The 27,916-nt window shown below is 41.7% G+C and overlaps 1 protein-coding gene across 2 annotated transcripts in view; it reads left to right on the top strand.

Moving 5' to 3' along the window:
* Positions 1-3,861: 3,861 nt before the first annotated feature.
* RREB1 (ras responsive element binding protein 1) overlaps positions 3,862-27,916 on the top strand; it is a 96,854-nt gene continuing 72,799 nt past the window's right edge. For both annotated transcript variants that reach the window (XM_032789327.1, XM_032789328.1), the window contains exons 1-4: positions 3,862-3,971; positions 5,961-6,160; positions 10,650-10,739; positions 11,985-12,148. In XM_032789327.1, coding sequence (XP_032645218.1) covers positions 6,047-6,160; positions 10,650-10,739; positions 11,985-12,148 — 368 coding nt within the window. In that variant the 5' untranslated portion in view covers positions 3,862-3,971; positions 5,961-6,046. The remainder of the gene's footprint in view (positions 3,972-5,960; positions 6,161-10,649; positions 10,740-11,984; positions 12,149-27,916) is intronic.

Genomic DNA, 27,916 nt, shown 5'->3' on the forward strand with positions numbered 1-27,916 from the left:
GTTTCTTCACCTTCCGGTGTGGCTCCTACTGACTATCGCGGTGGCCAGGAGCTCTTCCACCTGGTCAACTTTACTGGCCGTGGAAGCGTCTTCCTTACAGTGTGGAAAACGCATTAAATCTTACTCCTGCTGGGGTCTCGTCCCCTCATTATGACTAACCCCGGCTGCAACAGCAGCCATAGCGAGTGGTTCGCCAGAGGACACTTTTGCAGCACACTTCTCTACTTCCCTATCCAGGTAGAGTGTGTCTGTGTTCTACACTTCTATGTTTTCGGGGTTCGATTCAAAGGGTATGGAGCGCTTACACCTGGTACGTGCAGACTATACAGCCCCCAACCTGGACCTCACACCTGGAGTTTAACCAGCTTAGGTCTCCTCCATTCTGACCGTGTACAGCGACCTGCTCGCTGCTTATACCTGTCTTGAAGACAGCTTTCCTCGTAGCCATTACATCGGCCAGACGAGTCTTTCGGCCTCAGGCAACGGCTCTATGATGTGTTCCTATCTCTTGGATGTATTACGGAAAAGACATTAGGTGCAGTTACGTCCACTACGCAGGCTTTCGCTCCTAAGAGTGGTATTTGGCTTCACCTGTGTACCACAACTCAACGTGACGGGGGACACTATATAGTGCACTCCTGGACATCTGCAGGAGCAACTCGCTTGTTATGTTGGAGACAGAAAAACCATTTTGTACACTGCCGACACAAGAAGAGTTGGGCTGGCTAAGCAGTCCCGAAGGAAGGCCTATCTGTGCCTTCAGTGGACCTCCTCTTGGTTGGTGATTAACGCTGCACTGCCGCACTTATGATTTGGCTCACATTCCCCAACACATCACCCCATGCGTTCTATCCAGGGGCTCAGGCTTATGCTGCCGCTGAGTTGCTAACAAAATAACAAGATCGTGACTCCCACTCCACGAATCTATCAGCGCCAGCTGCCTATGGTCCTCTTGTGTCCATAACCCTTTGTTTGCATTGCTTGGTTTCAACATCAAGAGATAACTTGCAGCCTTTGGCTCCGCAGTTTACATTCTGCCATTTTTTCAGCTCCTTGGAAACCCCACTCTTACATAGAGGACTTGGGGGAATCACCTAACTGAATGTATGAAGCAGCACTCGAGAAGAAAAGACGTTACTTCACCTTGTAACTGTTGTCTCGAGGAAGTGTGTTAGCTCCATATCCATATCCTGGATCCTTTCCTCCTCCCCCTGTCGGGAGTAGGCGCGCAAGTAAGGAACTAGAAGGCGGTTGGGTCGGCAGGGGTAATATATAGGGACCATAGTGGCGCCACTTCATAAGGGGGTTACCAGCGGGCACTCTGGCCCAGCCGGTGTTGCTCGGAGTAAAGTTTCTCTGACGAACGTGCAGGAGGCGCTGCGCTGCACCTAATTGATGGATTGAACACATCCTCCGAAGAACACACAGTTACAAAGGTGATAACCGTCCTTTTCTTCAGTTCCAACCACTTCCCTAACTAATTCCTCAATTCTTTTAAAGTTACCTTTTGCAATAAAAATCTGTCCCAGATTCTATTTTGGTTTATCCTTCCATCTAGTTTGAACTGATTGACTATGATCCGTCGACTCCAATTTGTCCTTACAACCTTTCTCTAGAGAGGTTCGGTTACTATCACTACTCCCAAAAACCAAATCTAAAATTGATCCCTCTTGTTGTTCTCATCTACTTGGTGAAGAACATACCTATCCGCTTCACCCCCTTGCAGGATCAGGCCCACACCAGAAGGGAAAATCAGTGCTTGCTGAGTGGAAAGGTATTAAAATTCGGAGAGAGAGAGTCATTCAGGAGACAGTTTATAAAGCTTATACAGTTTATAAAAGCCCAATTTAGGGAGCAGGCTGCATTGTCTAGTATGTAGATCACGGGACTAGAATTAGGACACCTAGGTTTTAATCCCAAATCTGTTACTGACCTGATGTGTCAAGTCACTCGGGTCCTGATTTACGACAAGCACGTGGGTAACAGTTAAGGAAGTGAGTAATCCCTCAGAGCATGATTCTGCTATCCTTCTTCCCACTGAGGCATAAGGAGCTGTTCAGCCTGAGCAAACATGGAAGAGTTAGGCCCTTTGTCTCCCTATGCCTTTGTTTTTCTACCCAGGGCCGTCCTTAGGCATACGCAGCATACACGGCTGTGTAGGGCACCCAAAAATTTGGGGCACCACCGGGACCATAGGCACTGACTTCTCATCTTGCCAGGGGGTGCTTGACACTCCCCTCTGCTCCAGGTCTCGACCCCACTCCACCCGTTTCCCCAAACTCCTGCCACCCTGCCTCTTCCTGCTCCTGCTGCACCCCTACCTTGCCTCTTCCCCATCTACTCCCCCTCCCTCCCAGAGCTTGAATGCTGCAAATCAGCTGTTTGCGGTGCTCCGGAAGCGCTGGGAGGGACGGGGAGGAGTTGGTAAGCGCAGGGCCACCGGCGAACAAGAGGCATGGGGTGAGGAAGCAGAGGGGGGAGCGTAGTGCAGGTGGGTGCTCCACACCCACTACATTTTCCCTGTGAGTGCTCCAGCCCCAGAGCACCCACCCACGGAGTCCACGCTTATGACTGGGACAGCAGGTCAGAGCAGGTCGGCTCCAGCAAGCGTTGCAGTCTCCTTACTAGGCAGAAGACAGGGGCCGTATTCACAGAGCTGAACGCGCCACTGTAAGGGCACCAGTTGCACCAGCATAGGGGCACCAGTACAGGGGCAGTATAGGAGCACCAGTATTCACAGAGCCAAATGCACTGGCATTGGGGTACCAGTTACGCTGGCATAGGGGCACCAGTTTAATAATACTGTGTAGGGCCCCATAAATCCTAAGGACGACCCTGTCTCTACCTGTAAAGTGGACATCACTATGATGTTTTATTAATTCATTAATGTTTGCAAAGCGGTTTGGGATCCACTGAGAAGTGCTACATAAGTGCAAACATATTGTGTAAGCTTAATGATGCTTCAAACAGAATAATTACAGTAAGATGTGCTCATTCTTTTTACAAAAAAACAATCTTTGTTTTTGCTGCTATTTGAGCCTTGTAGCCTCTGCATATAGGGAAATAAAAGCACATAATGCCGTTAAAGGCCTGCTGACAGACACCATTTTGAATTCTGAGATGGTAAAGCTTCCAAAGGCTGATGATCTTTGTTCCAATAGTGAAGTCACATAACTATATTTTTCTTTAATGTTACCATGGTGCAACTCTCAGTTAAAACTATAATTGCATTTTGCAATATTACTTGCTGAAAAAAAATCTTCCCACAGGAATCACTCTTTGTTTATGTTTTGTTGTGTTCCTGGAATGTCTGCCACTCAAAAAAGGCCTTCAAAAAACTATTCTGGCATATTTGAACCAGAGGGGTGTCCTTCTCACAGAGTTAAGAGTTGCTGACAATAGCTTGATAAGTGCATGTGTGGCTTCCAAAAAAAAAGAGAGAGAGAGAGAGAGAGAGGAGGGGAAAAAATTCTACCAGCTTATGTATATTTTCAATAATTACTGATGAACAGGGACAGTGGATATGAGAAATGTGCTGAATGGTCCCAGCAATTTCAGTCGTCCTTTCCGCTGTTAGCATTAAGCAAAGAGTCATCATGAATTCATCTGTTAGAATAAACTATAATTTTTCTAAAAAGGAAAGTGCGGAATGTATGAACTTGAATTACTGAAATTCTCTAGCTGCAGAATACACTGAATTTCTCAGCCAGATGTCAGTAGTGTCAGTGATGTACTCTGTCTGTCTCTTTTTTTTGCAAGTTGAATCTGGGACATAAATTAGGGGGATGAAGTCTTTCTCTGTTAAAACTGCTTCATAGTTAATGTACTCCTTCTTACCTCCCCCTTGCTTCGTACAGTACTAGAGGGTGCTATAGAGGATCTAGACTCTGCTAAGCCGAATACACTAAGTGGGGAGAGCAGCAAGCAAGAAGAAAACCTTATTGTTCAGCAGTCAAAGGAGGAAAATGAAGGTAACTTATTTAACTAGAATTATGTTCTTCATTAATTTAAAAGATCAGCAAGATTTTTTTAAGAGTTTTCTCCATCCCTATTCATTATATATACACCTCTACCCCGAAACAACGCTGTCCTCGGGAGCCAAAAAATTTTACTGTGTTATCGGTGAAACAACATTATATCGAACTTGCTTTGATCCACCAGAGTGTGCAGCCCCGCCCCCCCCCGAAGCACTGCTTTACCACGTTGTGTGTGTGTGTGTAATATTAAGCAGAAGCACAAACACTTACTCTCTCCCCACTGTAAGTTTTACAAATAAAGACTCTTTTTTGACTCCCAGTAACTTGGCACAGCATTACTTATCCTCATAAAACACCTGTTTATAATGTCCATACTTCTCTTTTCCCAAAATGCTACACAGAGGATCAAGTGGACATGTCCCTTGTTATACATCCCCCCCACGTCATCTCTTATAGTGGCTTTTCCTGTATATATTCAGATTTTAAGTCTTGGGTTCCATGCTGTTCATCTTAAATGATGAATCTGCTGGGGTTTTAAAGCATGCTCTTTTTATGTTTTTCTAAAGCAGAATATGAAAGACTTACTAGTATATTAATGTTTACATAATATGTCCATAAAGTGGAATACCACAGACCTAGTGCCCCAACTGTTTAAGTACAGTTTCTGAAACAAGAACATCCTTCCTACATGTACATGTGATGTAGAATAAATATTCTGTGTATATTCTACATTGCACTTCTTACACCTTAATGTAACATTGCCCAAAACACCCACTCACCCCCATGGCAATGTGTTTGCAAGTGCAACTACTCATGAACAGTGCTCCAGTCTTTCACTGAGGACACAGGACACCAACAAGGTGCTGTATTATGACAAGAGAATTAAGCTACATCTAATTTAAACCCAGAATTACTGACTCTACAGTAGAACCTCAGAGTTAAAAGCACTAGAGCAGGGATCAGCAACCTTTCAGAAGCGATGTGGCGAGTCTTCATTTATTCACTCTGATTTAATGTTTCACGTGCCAGTAATACATTTTAACATTTTTAGAAGTGTAGTAAGATACACATGCAGCCGACTGTTATCATCATCGAACAAGAGCAGCGCACCACACCGGTAGCTACTGACAACAAGAAGATCTCTTTCTATAACTCTATAATATATAACTAAACTATTGTTGTATGTAAAGTAAATAAGGTTTTTAAAATGTTTAAGAAGCTTCATTTAAAATTAAATTAAAATGCAGAGCCCCTGGACCGGTGGCCAGGACCCGGGCAGTGTGAATGCCACTGAAAATCAGCTTCCGTGCCGCCTTCAGCACATGTGCCATAGGTTGCCTACCCCTGCACTAGATTTATGAACTGACCGGTCAACCACACACCTCATTTGGAACCGGAAGTACACAGTCAGGCAGCAGCAACAAACAAAAAGCAAACACAGTACAGAACTGTGTTAAACATAAACTACTGGAAAAAAAAAGGGGAGGGTGTTAAAAAAAATTTTTGACAAGGGAAGGAAACTGTTTCTATGCTTGTTTCGTTTAAATCAAGATGGTTAAAAGCAGCATTTTTCTTCTGCATTGTAAAATTTCAAAGTTGTATTAATTCAATGTTCAGTTGTAAACTTCTGAAAGAACAGCCATAATGTTTTGTTCAGAGTGCTGAACAACCTCCATTCCTGAGGTATTTGTAACTCTGAGATTTTGCTGTACTGTATTGAAGGTTTGAAGGTCAAGTTCACATGAACAGAGCATTCAAAGAAAAAGTCGCAACTTCACTTATGTTTTCTAGAACTTTAGTAGCTTTCCTGTTAATAAAGGACCCCAAACTGTTATGAACTACTGTTTTTTACTTTTTCAGATCACACAGGTTGTGAATTCTTTGAGGGATGGACCATGTCTCTCCCATCAGCTGCATACTTCTGAACACGCCATTAGCTCTCCAACTGATAATCTCAGCAACTTTTTTTGTTTACAATTCCAGAGAAGCAGCTCAAAAGCTTAACCAATTACAAGACACCAACTTTACCAAACAGTTTGGAAAGTACAGACTTGTCCTCCATTGATGCCATGATGTCAGCAGTAATGAGTGTGGGCAAGATCACTGAAAATGGCGGGAACTCTCAAAACATCAAGTCCCCGTCGAAGTCTCCTGCACCAAATCGGATTGGCAGGAGGAACCAGGTATATAACTCCAAGCATGCAATGGGTGAGAGAGTTTCACAGTGGAGGAAAAGAGTGAATTTTCATTGTCATTTTTGCTTTTCAAATAGTACATGATAGCATTAGCTGCAATGCATCACAAGTCCATGTGTGGTTTGCGACTTTTTTCACAGAATAAGCATATAAATCTGAGCTGGAAAAGACCACCTTGTCATTTGCACACTGATCTAGCAAAGCACTTAAACACATGCTTAACTCTAAGCATGTGAGTATTCCCACTGAATTACCCTGGCTTATGTGCTTTGCTCAGTCAGGGCCTTAGTCTGTCCCTCTACCAGTACACATTGTTCCTTAAGGTACAGTCTTTGCTGCGTTTTTTCTTTTTTTTTTTAACAAGAACATAGACTTACTGCATAACACAATGCAAATGAGTAGGGGGTGAGTAAGTTTATCATATTTACCAGTTGACGGCACTGTATCAATACCACCACAAAGAAGAGAATTATATCAGTCAAAACCATGTTACTTATGTGATGTTTCTGTAGAAATTTATTAATAGCCTGCAATCTAGTCTTTCAGATAAATGGCTTCTGATTTGGCTTATATTTTATTTCCTCTAAATTGAAATACATTAATTGAAAAGAAAAATATGTCAGGGTGACATAAAGATAAATGCGAACATAGGAGTATATTGTCTGGCAGCTGGCATGAAAGATTTGCCTGCTAACGTTCGTTCACAGTCCAAAGTTGCATTAAGTGGGAGTGTGCTGTTCAGACTCGTGTCAGTGGCAGGGCTGCTAAACAGCTGTCTGCTGTTAGGACACCAAGTGATTTGGCTTCAGGAGAGTTTGTTAGCATTGCTGACCTTTATTCCACCTGATATTTCAGTGGGCATCGGATCAAGGGACACTCAGGGAGTAAATGTGACAGGATTAAGAGGGATTCTTACAATGTAAAAATAAATAAGCTGATTTGTTTTTAGGTGGAGATAGGTTACCACCGATGAGGTAAATACATGTCTCATTGGAAAAAATGGAATTGACAGGATTTCAGGGCAATATTAAGTTTGTATCAGTCTGTTTTGTAGCCTGACTCTAGCAACCGCGGATTCAGCAAATTTCTATTTACAGCAAAGCACATTAAAAGTGGTGAATTGTTTCAGTGCATTGCAAATATGAGTCTAAATTCTGGTCAGAATTGCCCCCGTCCCACGCCCTAGGTATAGTAAAAAGGTAACAGAATTTATTTGGTTTTCTGTGTCTCATTGCTATATTCCATGGGGTTATAGTGAAACAGTCTCTCCTGAATCCTTATCCCAAGTCTATGGTTCTTTTTATGATGCTGCCTTTATCTTGGCTCTGGTCTGCCTAAAGTCTCATAAACACACATACACGTTAATCGTCATCTGTTATAACTTTTCATTTTTTTTCCTCCTGAGGAAAAGATGTTACAAAGAGGGTTCAGGCCACTTTTAAGAGAGAAGAAGGGCGAAAAACAAGAAAACAAATCTTCCTAATGTGAAACTCCTAAAGAGATTTGCCAGCAGTTGGGGGCAGAAGAGTAGTGCCAGATTGCTTTATTTAAGCAAGTGTAGTTAACAAATAAGCTGCTAATTTTATCTTTCAGTTCAGGAAGTGCTCTTTCACCAGCACAACTGCAGCAACTCAAATATTCAGGCCTTGTCTACACTGCCATTTTACAGCGCTACAACTTTCTTGCACAGAGGTGTTACTCCTCCCCGAGCGATGCAAGTTTCAGCACTGCAAAGTGGCAATGTAGACAGTGCACCAGCGCTAGGAGCCGCGCTTCCAGCGCTGGTAGCTATTCCCTTTGTGGGGGTGGGTTTTTTTTACAGCACTGGGAGAGCTCTCTCCCAGCACTGATGGCCGGACTAGGGACTACTCAGCCATGTTAAAAACGTTGCTAGTGAAGACATACCCTGAATGTTACATTTTTAGTTCTTCAGTGATGCTGCTTTTACAGAAGTCATGTCTGCATTGAGTTATTCACCAGAATTCCGTGGTTAGCCACCCTTGATTTGTTTGACCTGTATTATGGTATGCAGTGTGTACTGTGTGAGCACTGGAGAAAGTTTTGGGTTTTAGTTAATAATAAACTCCAGAGTCAATACTAATCGGCTCTGGCTGAGCTATAGTGTGTGTCTGATCTTTGCTTCAAGGTGAACCAGTAATTACGCTATCTTTTGTTAATTTGCTTATTCAAAGAGCAGGCAATCTACAAAGCAGCCTTTGAAACAAGTAATTGTATCATGTAGAATTGGATCCTTAGCTAAAAAGAAAAAAGAAGTAGACTGATAATTTCACAGATATCTCTGGGGATTAAACACCATCTAAACTGTCAGCACAGCTGCAGGGATTTTCCTCACAGCACTGCATGTTTGTTCTCCCAGCCCTGAGCCAACTTTAACAGAGCTGCAGTATAACTGGAGCTGAACATTACTCCACAAACTGGTTGTGTGCAATAAAGTTACATCTGTGGAGGGGAATATTTGTATTTTAATTACATATGTATTCCATATGTGATATGTTCTACTGCACAGATTTGATCAGCTTTTTTGTGGATGTACAGATTTCAGAGAAACTTTTTTTCCCCCCACTTGTCTTCTAATGTTTTTGCCTCCTAGTGTGTTGTGAATGTCAAGTACATGAGGCATTGGTCCATGTTATAGTGAACTCTGCTGTAGAGAATTGTGTATAGTAGATCTATAAACAGTGGGAGGATTTTTCTTTGTGTAGGCGAGGAGGCAAAAAAGGCTAATCATTGCAATTTAGATCACAAGTCTCATGCATTTGGGATTTGAGATCAGTGTTATTGTTTACTCTGTTTGTTTGGGCTGAAAAGATGCAGAAAAATGGCCATTTGTCCATACAGAAATTACCTATTAGAGATTAATAGAAAATAACCATTATTTCTGAACAATTCTATAAAATTTAGAAGATAAACTACATTCCCCTCTATAGGATGGTCTTTCTCCTTCCCACTAAATAAAAAATCACTCCAGACAAACACAAACCAAAAAAAACTATAGAGCAGTTATTGCTTTGTTCGATTGCATGGGACTTCAGAATAATTTTCCAAGCACTTGATTGTCATCATCCACTTTTAAATTCTGTAATACGTAACCATAAGGGATTATAGCCATCCACTTTTCAGTGGGATGAGCAACCTCCGTTCATGTGTCTGTCATACATTCTGGAAAGTTTTTTTTTTATTTGACATCTCCAGTGAGCTTTTTTAGAAAGAGGAAATGGGTGGACATGAACACATACACAGTATATCTGATGGAGGAGCTATTCATCTTTTTTCATTATTGCACTAAGAATACTTAAAATAGCAGGCAAGAAAGTTCAAGTAGAAGATACCTTTTCAGTATAAACATGATATTCGCCAGCCGCAACACTGATGATTTTTGTGCATTCTTGAGATACCAGGGGTTTAAATAAACATTGAGTCTTCCTGGTTGGTAGAGAGCTACACTGTTCTGCAGAAGAACCATTTTCAGTTTTCAGTCTCAGACACTTGCTTTTTAGTTGGCGGCTCAGGTAATAACAGTGCACTGTGCTTCTGTGGATGGTTGTGGGTGGATGTGACTTTCGTCACTTAACAGCAATCCTGGCAACTAAGTGAAATTAATTTCTTTCCCCTTGGAGTCCCATTGCATCCTTGGCTTGGTGGTGGAGTCAGTGTCTCAGGGTGTACTTAATAATATAAGGCTGGATTCTCTACTCTCACTGTTCTTATTCTGGATTGACCATAGTTACTCTGGCTCTCAGCAGTGTGAAAGGAGAATAAGGTATATTGTGTTTGTTTATGTCACATATATGCCTACATCATTACCCCTTGAAGGATACAATTTCATCAGATCTTGCAAACTTAAGAAGGGTTGGATCTGGCCCATGTGTGAGTGGAACACTTCCAGGAAAAATCCAAGATGCTCTAAAAAGTGGTGTTGGTGATTCAGTAGGTGCAGCGCTTCCCTGTGTGAAGCAGTGTTATTTATGTTAAAGGCACTGCGCTCCTGCACAGTCATTTGGATGAGATGTAAAATGTAGGCCCCTATGATTTGTTTAAAGATCTCATTGGTCCTTGTTGAAAGATTAGTGGTATTAACCCTCATGTCCTGGCCAACTTCCAATTTGGGTACTTGTGCTCTGCCCACTTAAATTCCTTCTGGTAGTTTCAGCTGGTCACAATGGTTGCCTTGACTTCCTGTCCCAAACTGCTGTTGCAGAGTTGCTGTGAGCTGTGAAACAGCTGCTGCATTTCTGTGGTGGGTGAAGCAACCCAGATTTGTAAATTATAGTTTCTGAAGCTTCCCGTAGTGATCTTTCAGGATGATGATTGTGTAAATACAAGTTATTGTTCTGTTCTTTGGGAGATGTTTTTATGTTTCTTGTGTATGATTTCAATACCAATCAGTAGTTGTGATATTAGCTTTTGGGTTTCTCTATTTTTATGTTTGTGTGTCTTTTGTTTTTTTTTCTTACAGGAAACAAAAGAAGAGAAGTCTTCCTATACCTGTCCTCTGTGTGAGAAGATTTGCACTACACAGCACCAGCTAACTATGCACATTCGTCAGGTATGCAGACTACTTATCTTAATCGTTCTTTTATATTAAAGAGAGCACAGTGACTTGGAGAGAGGGAGCCATTTTTCATTAACAAAAATCATTCCTTGTCCAAACCCCCAGAGGTCCTTCATTATGACTGTGGTTCACTTTTCATGTACATATTTGTGCCTTCATATTTAAAATTTTTTTTTGGAATGCACAAATGTTGTAGAGTTCTTTCCCTTCTACCCCAGCCTATTCCCAAGCAATGAAATGTTGCCTCTTCAAGGAAGTTTAAAGTAATCTGAGGATTCAGAACAACGTGTCCTGCTTTTATTGTCTGCTTCACCATAGTCACCTTCAACACCTATGCAAATTAAGGACCATGAGCACAAGAGCTATGAGCTCAGGCTGGTATTAAAGCACTTCTGTCCTATGCAGCGTGCAGCAACTTTGGGAAGCTAGACAAAGAAGTGACTTTGCGAACAGCACCTTTTTTGTCCTCCTCATGCTTTTCTCTCTCTTTTTTATGTAGGGAGTTTTGTAAAGGAGCTTTTATCGTTTTTTCATAATAAGGAACAAAAAGAGATCTGCTCTGAACATTGAGGGTGTGGTTCACTTTCTGGTATCCATTGGATAAATGTATATTTCAGTTTTCCCTTTTATGCTAAAACATAGTTTTAATTAGCATCATCATCAACATATCCCACTGATTTTAATCTGTTAAAGACCCTCACGTAGTGTTGATAACTAAGGGCCAGATTCTACCCTAAAAGGCATGTACATAGCCATAAAACTCTGGTGTCCATCCAATGGCAGATTATTGCTCTGAATTTTGTCACCTACTTAATTTAAACAAATGTAAATTGACACTTTCCTGACAAAAAATCATAAATATTTTAAAATGATCTTTCAAGTTTAAACAACACTTTTCACCATCCCCACCCCCCACTCTGCCCCTAACCATTTGTGTCTGGATACCTTTTTGCCCTCCTGCATTGCACTCTACAGTGGATGTGCTGGATGTGTTGCACAACACAGTAGGCCTACATCAGCCAGACATTCCTGGTGTGGTTTTCTGGCAGCGAAGGGGTTAATGAAAAGAAAAGCATGTAAGGTTTACCTTTAAGTTGAGTACCCTGCTAAGTAGCTCTTAAAAAAAACAAAAACAAAAAAAAACCCAAAACACAACTACTTTTTTAGCTGTTACAGTTCTCTGATATTTCCTGGGCAGTACATAGGAGGAATTCAATTAAAATCATTGCTTGCTTTTAGCATAACACTGACACTGGAGGGACAGACCATTCCTGCAGCATCTGTGGAAAGTCTCTGAGCTCAGCAAGCTCCCTTGATCGCCACATGCTGGTGCACTCAGGTGAAAGGCCTTATAAATGTTCAGTATGTGGACAATCCTTCACCACCAATGGGAACATGCACAGGTGAGTGCTGATCATGACACAGGAGCGTGGAAAGGATTGTGGAATGTGGGGGCATAATGTTTCCTTGGCAGGACTGTCAAGTAAGGAAAAGGCTTTTACGTGGGCAGGGAAGTATAGATTATGTATAGTGCATTATTGCTGAGAGAGACAAAGAAGATGTGTGATGATATGCTCTGTAGCACAGTACTCCCTCAGAACTGTCAGAATGCCAGATTTTAGGATGATGTAAGAATTGGGGATGGGTTTTTAGCTCAATCAACTATGGGTACAAAAAATATCTAGAAGCGCTACTTCCTTTTTGTTCAGGTCCACGGAGGTTATATTGTCATACAAATGGCTCTCGAGGAATAACATACGGGCTCAAATTTTAAAGGGGCAACAACCAGCCTCTTTCTTTGCAGTTTCAGTTTGGCAAATGTAAGAGGTTTCATACAGACATCTGCATGATTGGGTAGTTAAATATCTAAGTACCATCAGTAAGGGGCTTCTTCTTTGGCCTGTCCTTTTTTTACATATTTGCATGCTCTAGTCATCTTACTTCTTTACAAAGAATTTCCTAGGTCCATAACAGGTTGTCAAAATTAAAAGTTACTATAGTTTAGTTTATATATAATGATACGTGTTGTTGACTGAGGAAGCAAAACACTTAATCACACTCACATTTTTGTCCCACACAATTGCTTCATTCATTTGTATTGCTGTAACAGCTAAAATACTCTAAGCACTTTCCAAATTCATAAGAAGATTAATTCCCTGCATCAAAGAACTTACAATTTACAAAGCAACCCAATGAAAGACAGGTAAGGGGGGGATATAAGGGAAAAGGGATATGATAAGTTAAGTGACCAGAGTGGTAGCAGGTGCATATCTTGCTAGTTCTTTGTGGGGGTTCAGGAGCATGTTCTTGTCTGTTTTTCTATGGTTCAAGTGTGAGGCTTTGGAACCTGAATGACAAAACGTTTGTCGTTCAGAGGTGTGAAAAAGACACACACACACACACACACACACACACCCCAATGACAAAACTTTTACCGGTGTGAACAGCATTTTGTCAGCGGGAGAGCCAGCATAAAGCGGCTACACTGCGCACCTTTTAGCGGCACAGCTGTAGCAGCACAGCTGTGTTGCTAAAAGGTACGTAGCGTAGACATAGCCTAAGTAATTTTTTTTTTTTTTTTTTTAAGGCAGTGCTGCACAGCTGGGTTTTAAAGGAGTGATTTCAGTTAGGCAGCGGTAGAGCATAATTGAATACTTGGCCAATGTTTCTTTGACATTTTTTCTTGCTGTTTTATCTTCTTTGCATGATGTGTATCCAGTTTAAAAAGATATTGTAAAACAACAATATCTTTGCATCTGTATCTGTGTGATTTGTGTAATTTTCTGATTGGAAGGAGATGGGTCTGAAGAGAGATACTGGCCTCAGCTGAGTGAAACTGGTAGCCGTTGTAGCCAACTGGTACTTAGAGTTGCCCTGATGCTAGTTTCTGTGCTCCAAAGGGTTTATTGGGGGTTGGAATAGTGCAGTTGTAAACACATTGCTGACAGTCTCCTATTTAAACACGGAAGAACTAAGTTTTCAAACTTGAATGCAGTTGGCATTAAGGCACCTAAAATATTTATTTGGCTGCTGAAATGCAGAATAAAAATTGGGCCCCAGGTGTAATACTAGACACACTCACATGGCACATAAACTTCAAACTGCGCATATTTGCAGGGTTACATTTTCTCCTTCTGTCTAATGTGATGCCAATAAAGGAACCATCTTCTTTCTTATGCTGGACAGAGTAGGAGCTCTCAGGTTGATGGTTTCATTTTCTGCTAGACTAACACTTTCCTGTATGTTGACTTCTGACACATCTCTCACATATTGTGTATCTGACATGGTACTCCCTGCAGTGGCAAAGGCAGGCTTGTTTGTTTTGGGTCTAAGATGTTGTGACGCGCAGCACTGGAGGCTGAGAACTGCAGTGTTCCAGCATTCTCTGCTTTGTTTATATCCATTTCCCAAACCTGAGGTCAAATGTGGAGGGTTTGCCATCTTTTTAGCTTTAATGTTCAGCCTGTCTCATCATTTTTTTCCAGCGAACAGAAAGTTGGTTCTAGTCACACCAACGACCTCAATTCTCTGATTTCCAAATACATGCTCTGTCTCTTAAGATACAGCTTGCCTGACTAGCCAGAATGGGAAAATGCTAATTTAAAAGTTTTATGTACAATTTCTCTCGAGTAATTTCCAAAAAGTAAAAATTCAGGGAAAATTGGGTACTGGGACAGAAACATGTTACTGATTAAATGTACAGGATTGGAATACATGATCTCTTTCATTTTATGCTGTAGTTACTTTTTTAGTGCCCATGAAAAGTGATTGATTGACAGACGTGATGATCCTTGATCTAACCATAGAATGGGTACAGTGCCAGCAGAAGTGCTTGCTTGCCAGCACTGCTCTCTTAATGTGCCTTGGTTGGGTTTTTTTGCTGGGCAGGAGGGATTGCCCTAGGGGTGAGATGGTACTTCAGATTCCCAGCCCACAAGCTTATCTCACTGCTGTGATTCACAGTGGGTGCATCTCTTGTCATTTTTTTGTGAGGTCATGTGTTAAACAGAACAAGTCAGGTGCAAACCTGATCCCCAAGGAAGAGCAGATCAGCCAGAATGCAGGCTATGGTTGACTTAAGAAATGACTTCTCTAAAGGAAATAAATGTATTAAAACAATATCAGTGCTTTGAATTTTTGTGAGGTTTTTCATTTAAGCCAAATAGCATGCAGTGCAGCAGCAATTTAGAGCATTAAGACAGGCCTACCAGGAATAGACTCCCTATAAACAGCATTTCCATTGTCCGATATCTGGGTGTAGATTTGAGACACTAAACTTAATAACTAACAAACCTTTTGAAGGCTCTTATTTCACTGCACAATTTCAGACTGCAACAGTTCAGTGAATGTTGCAGAAGTCTCACACTGTACTGACGTAGTCTATCATTGTAGAAGATGATCTCAAACAACCCCCAGGTGAAATCCTGCCCTTATTGAAGTAAATGGGGGTTTTGCTATTGATTTCAGAGAGGGCAGGATTGCAGCCTGTGTGTTTTAAAGCCATTCTGTTTTATGAAAGTAGATTTAAAAAGTCCTCAGAAAATCAAACCCACTGTGTTGGAGTGCAAGCAGACAGATGATAAATGTGAAGAGAAGTTACTGTATGGCGCTATAATGCACGCAGTATCAAAAAGTTTATTTTGCACATTGGGTACATCTGGCAAAACCAGGTACTTGTAGTTAAAGTTGATCCAAAATAAATTATTTTATATGGATTTCAGACACAACTGTAGCATCAAATCAAACAAGCCATAAATGAGCAAGGGTAAAGGCTTTTCATCACATTACATTAAAAACTTACTTCTATGTCAGCTTTGGCAAGCGAAGATACACTATGAGTTGCTAGCTCCCTCTTGGTGTGAAGCTCCTACAGGCAATGTGCATCTGCAGTTCAATATCACCTGTACCCCATGCTGGGGTATCACACAGAGCCGGGAGCTAGTGGTGTTTCATAGATCTGTAATTTGTGGACCTGTTGTAGAGGGGGAAAAAAAAGGGGTAACTTTTAATGCTCCTTGCCGTGCATTGGGGTCTTGCCAACTAATACTGTATTTACCTAAAAAACTATTGAAAGGAAAGAAATGTGAATGCTGCATGTGTATATACAATGTTTTGGGGGGTTTTTCCCCCAAAAATTAGTACCTAGCCCTTTAATCTGACTTTCATAGTTGTCTGGCTTTTTGTCCTAATCTTTACTCCAAAGTTGTCATGCCTCCCTCATCTGGAGTCTGGCTTCTTTTACATTTCTTGCCGGATGTCTAGAGGCTATCCTTCTCAACCTTCAGAATAAGCAGCAAAGAGTCCTGTGGCACCTTATAGACTAACAGACATATTGGAGCATGAGCTTTCGTGGGTGAATGTCGACTTGCATCCATCCGACGAAGTGGGTATTCACCAACAAAAGCTCATGCTCCAGTACGTCTGTTAGTCTATAAGGTGCCACAGGGCTCTTCACTGCTTTTACAGATCCAGACTGACACGGCTACTCCTCTGATACTTGCAACCTTCAGAAGAAATCTTATATTTCTTTTGTGAATGAATCATAGCCTTTGACTTCTTAAAGTTCCGACTCTGTCATCCTCCTTGACCTTACGCCCTCTCTCCACAAGTACAGCCGAACCGGTGTTAGAAGCTTAGGAAAAAAACCATTGTTTCAGCACTTCTTCTGAAACTGAGGTGAACAGTGTGACCTCATTTTCTGAACTGGATGACTTTTGGTCAGTGTTCTAAATGGGGAACTGTAATTGTCCTCTGGACTGAGTGAGTGAGGGCATCTTTGAGAGATCTCTGTCATGGCTACCAGGCTGCTCAAAATGTCCTGCTACTTTGGAGCTCCCTACTGGAAGGCGCACTGTACAGCCTGAAGCAGTGGGTCAGGTGCCCAACATGGAGCCTTCATCTGGAAGAGCTGTTTGATTCAAGGAACAGCAGTGACTGGCACATAGACACTGAAGGGAAGTTAATTTATTTTACTTTTATTTCTCTAAATGGGGCACTGAGCCTGCTGAACTGGTGCACTTAATGGAGAAGGGTTGTTGGCGTGTGGGTGATCCCTCCGGATCTGTCAGGGAGTGGAATTCCTTGAGAGAGAGGAGAGGTTGGAGGCTGTGTATTCCAATATGTATTTATTTCTGGGGAACACTGGAAAGAGTGAATCCATTTATGTCTTATGTCTTACAAAACACACACAAGCCTATGGAGGAGTTTGTTGTTAATCTTCTCGAAAATAACTATTTTTCAAAATCGTACTAAGGTTGAGACATTAACCTGAAAATGCAAGCTATCTTAACAGGACCACTGCTATTTAGAGCATGCAGATCCACACATGCTTGTGCTAGAAAGATGTTGAGCAGGGTGTTTTTCTCTCATTCCCAGTGAATGAGTTATATGCTTTACACACGGAGACACACACGCTTTACACTGAAAATGTGAAAAGAGGGCTTTCTGTAGAGCTGAAAGCGTAGGGCAGTGGTCCCCAACTTTTTCGTCTGGCGGGCGCCAGACGAAGGACCACTACGGCGGTGGAGCACCCGCCGAAATGCCGCCGAAATTCGGGAGCGACACCTGCCGCTGAAATTCGTCAGGTGCTCTCCCGGGGGCCAGGACGCAAGCGCATTAAGATGCCCCCGCAGGCGCCATGGCGCCCACAGGCACTGCATTGGGGACCACTGCGTAGGGACCTCAAATCCTTTCTGAAAAAGAGTCTGAAGTAAATGGTGGAGTAGATAAATGTTATGAGAGCATTTTAATCCATGCTGTCACTTTTGCTGTATCTGTATGTTGTTGGTATATCCAATAATTAGCAGATTAAAACCTTGGGAAGCTCTCTGGGCCTTGGCTCTGACAAGAAATTGAAAGTTGCAGCTCCCCAGCCCTCAAAAACAAACAAAACAAATGAGTTGCTCTGCTAGTGTATTTTTGGTGCTATCTTTTATTAAGGGAACTTCGGGTGTCTAAAACTGCTTGCCTGACTTAATTCTATGGTCAAGTTTTGCTGAAGCAAAAGTCGTTACGGACTCAATGTAGAAGTTGAAAATATCCCCAGAGTTTCCCCAAAATAGTTCCTTCTGGATAAAAGGTCATCCTGCCCTTGATCCTCTTCCAGCCTTACGGCTAGGATGGTCTGTATCCATCTATTTTAAATGGCATTTTTCTGTCTGTTAAAGACAAACTTTCCATAAAACTTGAAGGTTTAATAAAATGTATATGTCAGAAGGTAAGTTTGATACATACTGTCTCCTTTCTTGACAGTCTCTGTTGGCTGTTAATGATTCCGTAGCACGTTTTGAAAAGAATGGTGGGATGACCTACGTATTTCAACCAAAAAAATTCTCCCATGCAGTGCATACATGTAAAAATCTTGAAACTTAAGTAGAAGAGCGGAATTGCAGGAGCTTTGCTGTGGCAAACTGTTACAAAGACTCTTAGTCAAAGATGGCATTTTTTTCTTTTAATTTTTGAGTTAAGAAGGCACTTCATCCAAATTGTTTTTTCTTCAGTGGCAATTTCCCCAAACTTCTTGAAAAGAATCAAGTCAGTATGCAGTGTCATAACTGCTGCTGTTTTTTGTTGTTAGGAATGATACAATTCTGCCTTCTGAGTAAGGCATTTTTCAGAATCCATCCTCCTCACTTTTGTATGTTTGAATGTTTTGAGGGCTTGAAAGCAGCTTTCATTTAAAATTTGGGTGTATAAGTTCTTCATTAGTCAATGAGTGCAGTTTGTGAGGTTTACAAAACATTGGTTAAGAAATGAGTGAGACCCACTTACTGTCCCTGAGCATAAACCATATTTCCTTTACTTTCTTAAAACATAGGTACATGCGTCAGGTATACAACTTTTGATTCTACAGACCCTCTTTCTGCCCTTGCCAAAGCATCCTTTCTCTGCATCCCACCCATGAATTCTTCCCATGTTAGTTGTGGTGCTGGATCCCTTCTGACGTGTATTATGTTCATTGTAGGTGCAGTGCATTAAATAGCATACAACCTCAGAGTATGCAAATTTGTACAATCTGATTACACATACAGTCCTGCATTTGTCTGATTTTTAGATAGTGTTGAGAAGAGAATTTTTTTAGGTTCTACATAGTTAAACACAGTGACAAACTTTCTGCCTTTTAAAAAGGGGGAAGTACAATGGAAAAGTGACCTAAATGCAGCATTCAGTTTGATACTTCTTCAGAGCTGCCTAAGGCAGCGGTTCTCAACTAGTGGTCTGGGACCCCCTAGAGGGCTGCGAGCAGGTTTCAGGGGGTCTGCCAAGCAGGGCCAGTGTTAGACTCGCTGGGGCTCAGGGCAGAGAGCTGAAGCCGAGGGCCCAGAGCCCTGCCACCTGGGGCTGAAGCCGAAGCCTGAGCAATTTAGCTTCATGGAGGTCCGTGTGGCCCCAGGCAATTGCCTTGGCTTTTATATGCAGAAAACCAGTAGTTGTTGTGGCACAGGTGGGCCCTGGAGTTTTTATAGCATGTTGTGGTGGGCCCAGAAAGAAGAAGGTTGAGAACCCCTGACCTAAGGGAAAATTCATAGGAATTGGACATTTAAAATTCTTAGGTAGTTTTGAAAAGTTCAGCCTATATGCCTTAAAAATATATAGGTAATAAATATAATCAGTGATTATCTCACATCATCCATGGTACAGATATTTTGCACAAACAAATTAAAGCATTAAAATTAGCAGCATACAAAAGACTGTATATGTGCAATACAGTCCAATTATATTTTCTGTATGACCATAATGAATTACCTGACTTTTGTGCATTTGTAATAGATACAGCATTGCATTAGATTCTAGTTTGTATTTAGTTTTAGATCCACTCATGCACTGGGATGAGTCCTTGCTTAACTCCTGAGAAATTTTGGTTTACATGAAATTAAAACTGGACAGTATTCTTTAAACTGAACTAATTATGGAGGAGTGGGACTAGCTGGACAAGTCGTGTTTGACATGATGTCGAACTCAGTCTTATGATGAATGTAGGATCGTTAGCCAATATCAAGGTGCTGTGACATCAGCATATGAGAGAGGATAGACTCGTTCAGCATTTGCAGATGCCCTAATTCTTGAGCACAGCACAGTTAGAACTAATTGCTTCCAAAGCAACAGATGATTTTAATTTTAGTTGTAGCAGAAAACTGAGACACAACACATTTGATTTTCTTTTTAATTTAAAAATGTGTTTTCTTTTGAGTAATATACAGTGTAAGTATAGCGAAAGGATGGACTGGATGGAGACTAAAACTATCAGGAGGTGTGCTCTGAGTAACTGGGTACCTATGAAGACTCCAAGTGAAGGACTGGAAAAACTGGCAGTGTTATGAAAGCCAGTATAGCAGAAAGTGCTAGTGCCACTGAGTCTCAATAGTTTTACTATAAACCTTGCCTGTGCAGGATCAATAAAAACTGAGCACGCACACGCACACTCTTAAATAAAGCCTCTAAAGTATGCAACAGTTCAGTGGACCTTAAGAGGTTTAGGGAGATGTCATGATTACAGGTATGTCATACTCCACCTACTGCCGTTGAAGTATCCCCCTCCTCTTCAATTATTATTAAAGAGCTGTGAAGTTAACACAAACACTCATGTTGGAGTCTGATTAGAATCCAGAAAACAAGGAGATTTAGAGTTAAGGTTTGTACTCTGTCCTTAGTTGGCTCAATTGTTCTTGAGAGCTGAAGCATATACAATAAGCAGCATTATATTTGCATATCCAGGCCTCTTCAGTTCTTGAACATACAAGTGAGTCAAGGGTGCTGTAAGTCTACAGAGTGGGTGTGTGGTCTCAGACCCTCTAATTTATGTAAATCTGGTCTTGTTCACTTTAAGACTGTCTTACACTTTTGTGCACTGCTGGCAATAGGTTTGGGTGTCTGCTTTGCATGTGTGTGTAATGGGGAAGGTGATCTGGAATACAGGGGTAATACCAATTTCATCACAGGTAATAACATCAATCTCCATATAATAGCATGTATTCACCATAGCTTAGTGCTGCTTTGTTTCCCATGTCACAGTTCAAACGGGAACATGCCACTTGACGCAGTAGATTCTAGTCACTGATCACATGGCTCCTTTAGACCTTTATTTATCTTCATAAGTACCTGCCCAGGAGCGACACCTGCTTTAGGGGTTTAGTATATTCTGCCTGCTCAGGACAGTTGCCTCCACTCTCCATCTTTAACACAAGACTGCAAGATAAGAGAGTATTCCAGCTGTAGAGATTTAAGAATCTCTTTGGGACTCGGAAGCTATTTGTCTTTTGCTTCAATCCCAGCATTAGAGAATTTTTCTGTAGGCCTAACGTTTTAAAGACAAATGGGAATATGCCATGTTGCAGATTTTTAACAAGATGGAGCAGGTGAGGAAATAGATTAATAGGCCACGTACTAAAAATGCGGGCTGTTGGGAAGGTTTATGAGGAATGTTCTCTGCATGTTGGAATACATCCTCTGTATGTGTGGAGGTATGTGTACAAAAATATATATTGTTGCAATACCTAATGCGTAGGGCTTCTCCTTCGACATAGCTACTGCCTCTTAAGGAGGGAGAGTGCCTGCATCAACGGGAGAAGCTCTCCCATCAGCACAGGTAATGTCTTCACTAAACGCAACAGCAGTGCAGCTGCAGTGCTGTAAGTGTAGACGCAGGCCCCAAGAGAATAAGGAGGAAAACCTTGTCACTATCTTAAACTGTGTTTTGTACTGGCTGTTCTTCTACCTTAATGCATGTCTAGCTTTAACTCCCCTTCTCACCCCCCAATATGTAAGCTGCCCAACCTGTTCTGGTTTAGCATGCTGGAACTAGCAAACCTCAGAATATAGACACTCATTGTCAGCTGCTTCTTTCTTTATTTAAAAAAAAAAAAAAAAGCCATTCATTAGCAATAAATTGTTTCTTAAAAACAGAAGAAGGCTAGAGACAAAAAACTTCAGCATTTGGATTTGTTAAACAGCAGCAGTCTAATCCTGGCATGCTCATTTTCCCATTATGCTGCTTGTCTGCGTGTTACACCTAATACATAGGTGGCTGGCTTTCAGTATGGAGAAGATGCCTTTTTATGTAAACTGACAGTGCCATTATATATATTAAGTAGGTGGGTTGTACTTGGTATACAAATACTGCTTTGTCTTCCATTAGGGGATCTACTGGTATTCTTGCTAGTCCAAGCTGAGAGGGTAAGCTCTCGTGGGGCCTTATCCACAGCCCACTGAAGACTCTCATTGATTGCATTGAGCTCTGGCTCAGGTCTATGTCCAGTGACTCCTCTGACCAAACTCTTCAGTATGTGTAGACTTGAGAAAGCTGTCCTAGGAAGAGGAAGACAGGCAGCCCTCCCTGCTGTTTTAAAATAGAGGTACTTGCATTATTTTGGCAGGTGACACCTCTTCAGTGGCAAACTTGAAACTGATGAGTAAGGCTGTGTTTTAGTCACGAATATTTTTAGTAAAAGTCATGGACAAGTCACGGGCAGTAAACAAAAATTCACTTCCCATGATCTGTCCATGACTTGTACTATATACTCCTAACTAAAACTTGGACTGGGGGTGCTCTGGGGAGAGGGGAACCCGGGGGGGGAAGCAGGGGTGCTGGAAGGAGAGGGTTTGTGTGGCTGGCAGGCTCCCTACCCGGCTCCGTGCAGCTCCCCAGAACCGGCCGACATGTCTCTGGAGCTCCTTTCAAAGAGTTGGAAGGCCAGGAGGCTCCATGCGCTGCCCTGGCCCCCCACCACTAGTGCTGGTTCCACAGCTCCCATTGGCCAGGAATCGCAGCCAATAGGAGCTGCAGGAGCGGAGCCTACAGGAAGGGACAGCGCACAGAGCCACCTGCCCCCTCCACCTAAGAGCTGCAGGGACATGCCAGCTGCTTCCGGGGAGCCCCTCTGAGGTAAGCACCTCAACCCCCAGCCCTGAGCCCCCTCCTACACCCAAATTACTGCTGCTGCTGGGTGGGGGGTGCAGTGGCATGAGACTGCCCCAGCAGTGGCCTTTTCAGAAGTCATGGAGGTCACAGAAAGTCACAGAATCCATGACAGACACACAGCCTTAGTGATGACACATTTCAGTAGTCTACATCTGCATTGCCTGCATCGAAGTTCATATCCCTAGAGGAGAAATTCCCAAACTGTGGTTGGTGTTTCACAGTGCAGTGTCTAGTGGCCCATAGAGAGCAGGCTAGTTTTGTGGTGCTGGCACTCCTGTTTCCAGCTGCTAAATTTTATTAGAAGACAGCTAAGAAATTCATTAAATATGTTCTTAACAGTACTCTCCCACACAGGCAAGGATGTTATGGGATCACACATGGGAGAAATAGGTGGGCCACAGAGTCAGGAGTGGGAGGGTGGGTGGTCTAAAGAAATTCCTCTATTAGGATGTGGTCTGCTGTGTTGGGGGGGAAAGGTTTGAGGAGTTGATTTGTTTCTCTTCCTCCTCAGCAGTCATTGATTTATACCACTGACATGATAGTGCAGAGATCTTGTTTTGTCTAGAATGTGGTTTTGTAATATAGTGCATTTTCCTTGGGATTTTTTTTACATTTTATTCCCTTTGTAAAGCACCTTCCGCGTTCATGTGTACTGTGTTTCTGTTCTTTGCCATACGATATAACAAGTTGTTCTGTGCTGTTTGCCATTAGCAATACTCAGTGGCAAAATGCTAGAGGGCACTGAATGGAGTAGGCCAGGGGTCGGTAACCATTCAGAAGTGGTGTGCCGAGTCTTCATTTATTCACTCTAATTTAAGGTTTTGCATGCCAGTCATACATGTTAACATTTTTAGAAGGTCTCTTTCTATAAGTCTATAATATGTAACAAAACTATTGTTGTATGTAAAGTAAATACGGCTTTTAAAATGTTCAAGAAGCTTCACTTAAAATTAAATTAAAATGCAGAGCCCCCAGGACCGGTAGCCAGGACCCGGGCAGTGTGAGTGCCACTGAAAATCAGCCTGTGTGCCGCCTTCAGCCACCCGTGCCATACGTTGCCTATCCCTGGAATAGGCTATGTCTGGTTCTGGACATAGTTGCTCATCATGTTGTTTTTTTTAATGAATAAAAATATCCCTCAGATTTCTTCACCACAGTTTATTTTTAAGGGGGATAAAACTTTTTTTTTTTTTTTCACATGCAATGCTCTGTATTTGTGCTGAAATTAAAACTGTTTTATGTGCTCTCTCCTTAAATCTACTTTTAATAGGAATGTCTTAAGACATTGAATAGAAACATCCAAATATGCTGGTCAGTGGCTAGGCTTATATGCATATGTGGTTAATAAACACAGCACAAACAGGGATTTCTTACAAAGCTTGCAGATTCAGAGGGGCCTGTTAAAGAGTGTCATGTGTTTAACTCTGCCCTTCAGTAAGCAGAGTTTCTTTCATCTACAGTCACCATATGTCATTTGTCATTGTTAATGTGGCGCAACCTGAATTACTGCAAGGTGCTTCAAAGCCAGTTAGGTGGGGCGCTGAATTTCCACCATCTCTCTCTCTCTCTCTCTGCTTGTGCATTGTGTGATTACAATTGCAAATGAACCTCTTCCCCTTTGGGAAAACTGGCTTTAAAAGCATGTACAGGGCAGGCTGCCACTATTGAATCACTTCACTGTTGCAGCAGCATCAGGCATGTAATTTTGGAATAGCTGCCTCATTTTTTCTTTTCTTTTCTCTTTTTTTTTTTTCCCCCCCTGAGGTGTTATGACAACACTTTTGGTGGAGAGCAGGGATATTGTCAAGCAAAGATGGGAGTGCATTTGTATCGATCTAAACTAAACCTGGTTGAACTTGCTGACTTCAGTATAGCAAGTTAGTTGTTTAGATATTTATTAATACAACATATGCGGGTCTGCTTTACAGAAATAGTACTTTTCCCCTTTTAGTTTTGTAGATCTCTCTCACTCTGCCACTCACATTTCTGCTATTTTTTTTATTTTTGACAAAACAAAATATTCATCTCTTGGATAAAACTACTAAAATATAAGCGTGTGTGGCTGTGTATCTTACATTATAGCTATAATGTATATTGGCAGACTTCAGAAAGCTTTATGTTATATGGCATTGACTACAATTCACAGGCTTACTGGTGTCTCCATCAAGGAATTTATTTACCAGAATTGGAAATTAATCATGAGCAGCTTTTGCAAACATCGAGCTTTCAAATAGACTTGATAATATTTCTAATGGTTTAGAACTATCATAATGATGATATTTAAAATGGTGGTGTGGGGTTTCTTTGTTTTTGCTTTTGCTTTGCTCTATTAGAGCTCTCTTGGGGGGCTGACCCAAGACTGTGGAATGAACTCCCCCAGGAACTAAGGACCATCACACACCTCCCCACCTCCTGCTTTATGTGCAAGGCGCATTTCTTTGGCCTTGCCTTTTCTAACACGCGGATAGCTGTGTGTGTGTGTTTTGTGTGCACGTGCAATGCAAAATAAAACATTCAGCTGGACACAAACCTCCCCCCCCCAGGAGAGGATGAGAGAACAAACCCATGACAGATGTTAGCCATGCTGCTTAATGCACTTTGGAAGTCACTCAGATACTACAGCCATGAGTGCAGTATAAGAATCTAGATAGAATACAATAGATAATTATCAATTGTTGTTTGTTTGTATTATTGTACTATTCAGGGGCCCTAGTCGTGAACAAGGAGCTCATTGTGTTAGGTGCTATACAAACGTAGAACAAAAAGACACCAAAGAATAGACTTTAGCCTTAGATTTACCACTGCCCTGCGTAGGACTCTTTCAGCAGTGGCCTTTAAACCATTTGGAGAATCTGGAACTAGACACATCCTGATGAGCATTTCTTTGGCCTGGCAGTCTTGCCAGTGTTTATAAGCGGTGTTTAAACTAAGGTTTTCCCTAGCCTGTTAGGCCCCAATCCTGCAATGAGCTCCATGCTGGAGGACTCTGGCACTTGCCTGGAACCCTGTTAAATTCAGCAGTGCTTCATGTGGGTGAAGGGCTCCCCCTGGACAGAGCTCAGTGCAGGATCAATCAGGGGGTTGTACTTCAAAGTAAACTAACAGCCCCCTGATTTGTTTTAAAAAACAAACGTCAAACATAAATGAAATACCCTATGTGTTTATAGCTGTGGTTAACTGCTCTGAACTTAGAGCGAGCAAGTGATTCTAACATAACTCTTCTCTGACCTGTTTGCCACACTCAAATCTTCAGCTGAGGTCACTTTGCTCCAGTGTATTGTGTTAGGTTTCTTATTAGCTTCACCATAGCCACACAGAGTTCTCTCACTATTAGTTGCTCCTTGCTGATCCTAGCCATTAATCATTCAGCACTGTGTGAATACTTCAAATAAAAGCAAAAATCTCAGCATTGAAATTTCTCATCGGTGTTAGTAGAGTTTTCTCAAGGTGGTTAGGGTTTTGGCATCAGAATGTCTCTCGGTTTACTAAGTGTTTCGGGAGGATCTGAATAGCAACGTTGTCGTTGATAAGCTGTTAGGAAAAACAAAACAAAAACCCTTCCAAATACCAGTCATGTTTCATTTCAGAATTAGCTACATCTTTCTGATCCCAGCAATTACAGCTGACAGTGTTGAATGAATTACTCTAAGTACTGGCTGCTTGTAATTATTAGGACTGAACATAAATTGTCAATACGGATTGATGACTTAATGTGTTTTGACAAACAAACAACTGGAGGTTTAACTCCGGTATATAGTGTTACTGTACTTTGGAGTTAAGCTCTAGTCATCTTCACAACTAGGCTTTGGGGGAGGGCGAACAGTCTTTGTATCGACTGATGGCTCCCGAAAACACTGCTGCACAAACCCATTTTGTATTTGTTTGGGTTTTTCCCCCTCTTGCTTCAAATGACAGAAATGAATCCATACAATGAAATGTTTCTGTCGTTTATATTTTTTAGGACACTTGGATAAAGTTAGAACTGCCAAGCAGAATGAAATAATAATAATGGCACAGACGTTTTGAGCTGGAAATGTGTCAAAATAGGTCCTGGTTTTGATATGAATGGAATTAAAGTTGGCACTCGGGTGCTCTTGAGCCACTTTCCATCCCATGGAAGGACAAAAAGAGCACAATAGGCCAAAATCTGGCCTGTCTTAAATCCTTAGCACTTCATTGGAATTTAAGGTGGTTGTGCAGGATTGAAATCAGGGTGAAACTGGCCCTTTTTTATATAATTATATTTTGAATTACAAATATTTCCTCTGTTGTGGAATATTGAAAGTATGTGGTTTTGATTTTGTTTTGGTAAATTTATTAACATAAACTAAAATAATAGTACACTGAAGGTAATTAGGGAAGAGAATTATCAGAATAAGTAGCAGACCATACTTACAGTAATTTTTTCAACTACATCGTGGTCAGGGCAGCTTACATCGCCACAGAATGTTGAGCTTACTAGATTGGTAGATGTTGAAGAGTGTTTTGCTTTGAAGAATAATTCCTGTGATCTAGGTGGTAGCTTATGAAAGAAGCCATTTTCAACATAGCTGATTTTATTCTCACTCTAACTGCTTACCAGAATATTTAGATGGCTATATATAGTGCAATAATATATGGCGGTTTTACACTTGTTTGTTTTCAGATAGATGTCAGATATATGGGTACCATCCATTTCTTTTTTAGGTCAGGTAGTGGTCGGGCATTCAGAAATCAAATGAGGGGAGAAAAGGCCTCTCGCAGTGCAGTGGGATGTGTGGCACATAAAGTGGTAAAGAGAAGAAAACTATAGAGAAGTGATATAGAATAATGTGTGGACTGTGAAGTGTGGACATGATACTGACAAACAAACACTCTGAGCTGGTAATGGTCAGTTTTACTTTCCTTCATTGTTTCCAGAGCAGTGAGGGACAGGGTGTCTTGCCTATGCAGTTGCTAACCGTGTGCTCATCAATTAATCAGGATTTTTGAGCCTGGAACTTTCTCAACCATCTCTCACTGAGGCCACGTCCTCACTACGGGATAATATCGAATTAGCTAAAATCGGTTTCTTAAAACTGATATTATAAAGTCGAGTGTGCGCGTCCACACTAGGCACGTTAATTCGATAGTGTGCGTCCATGGTCCAAGGCTAGCGTCGATTTCTGGAGCGGTGCACTGTGGGTAGCCGTTCCGTAGCTATCCCATAGTTCCCTCAGTCTCCCCCGCCCCTTGGAATTCCGGGTTGAGAGCCCAGTGCCTGATGGGGCAGAAA

The sequence above is a fragment of the Chelonoidis abingdonii genome, chromosome 2 (genome assembly GCF_003597395.2).
Source record: "Chelonoidis abingdonii isolate Lonesome George chromosome 2, CheloAbing_2.0, whole genome shotgun sequence".
Lineage (NCBI taxonomy): Eukaryota > Metazoa > Chordata > Testudines > Testudinidae > Chelonoidis > Chelonoidis abingdonii.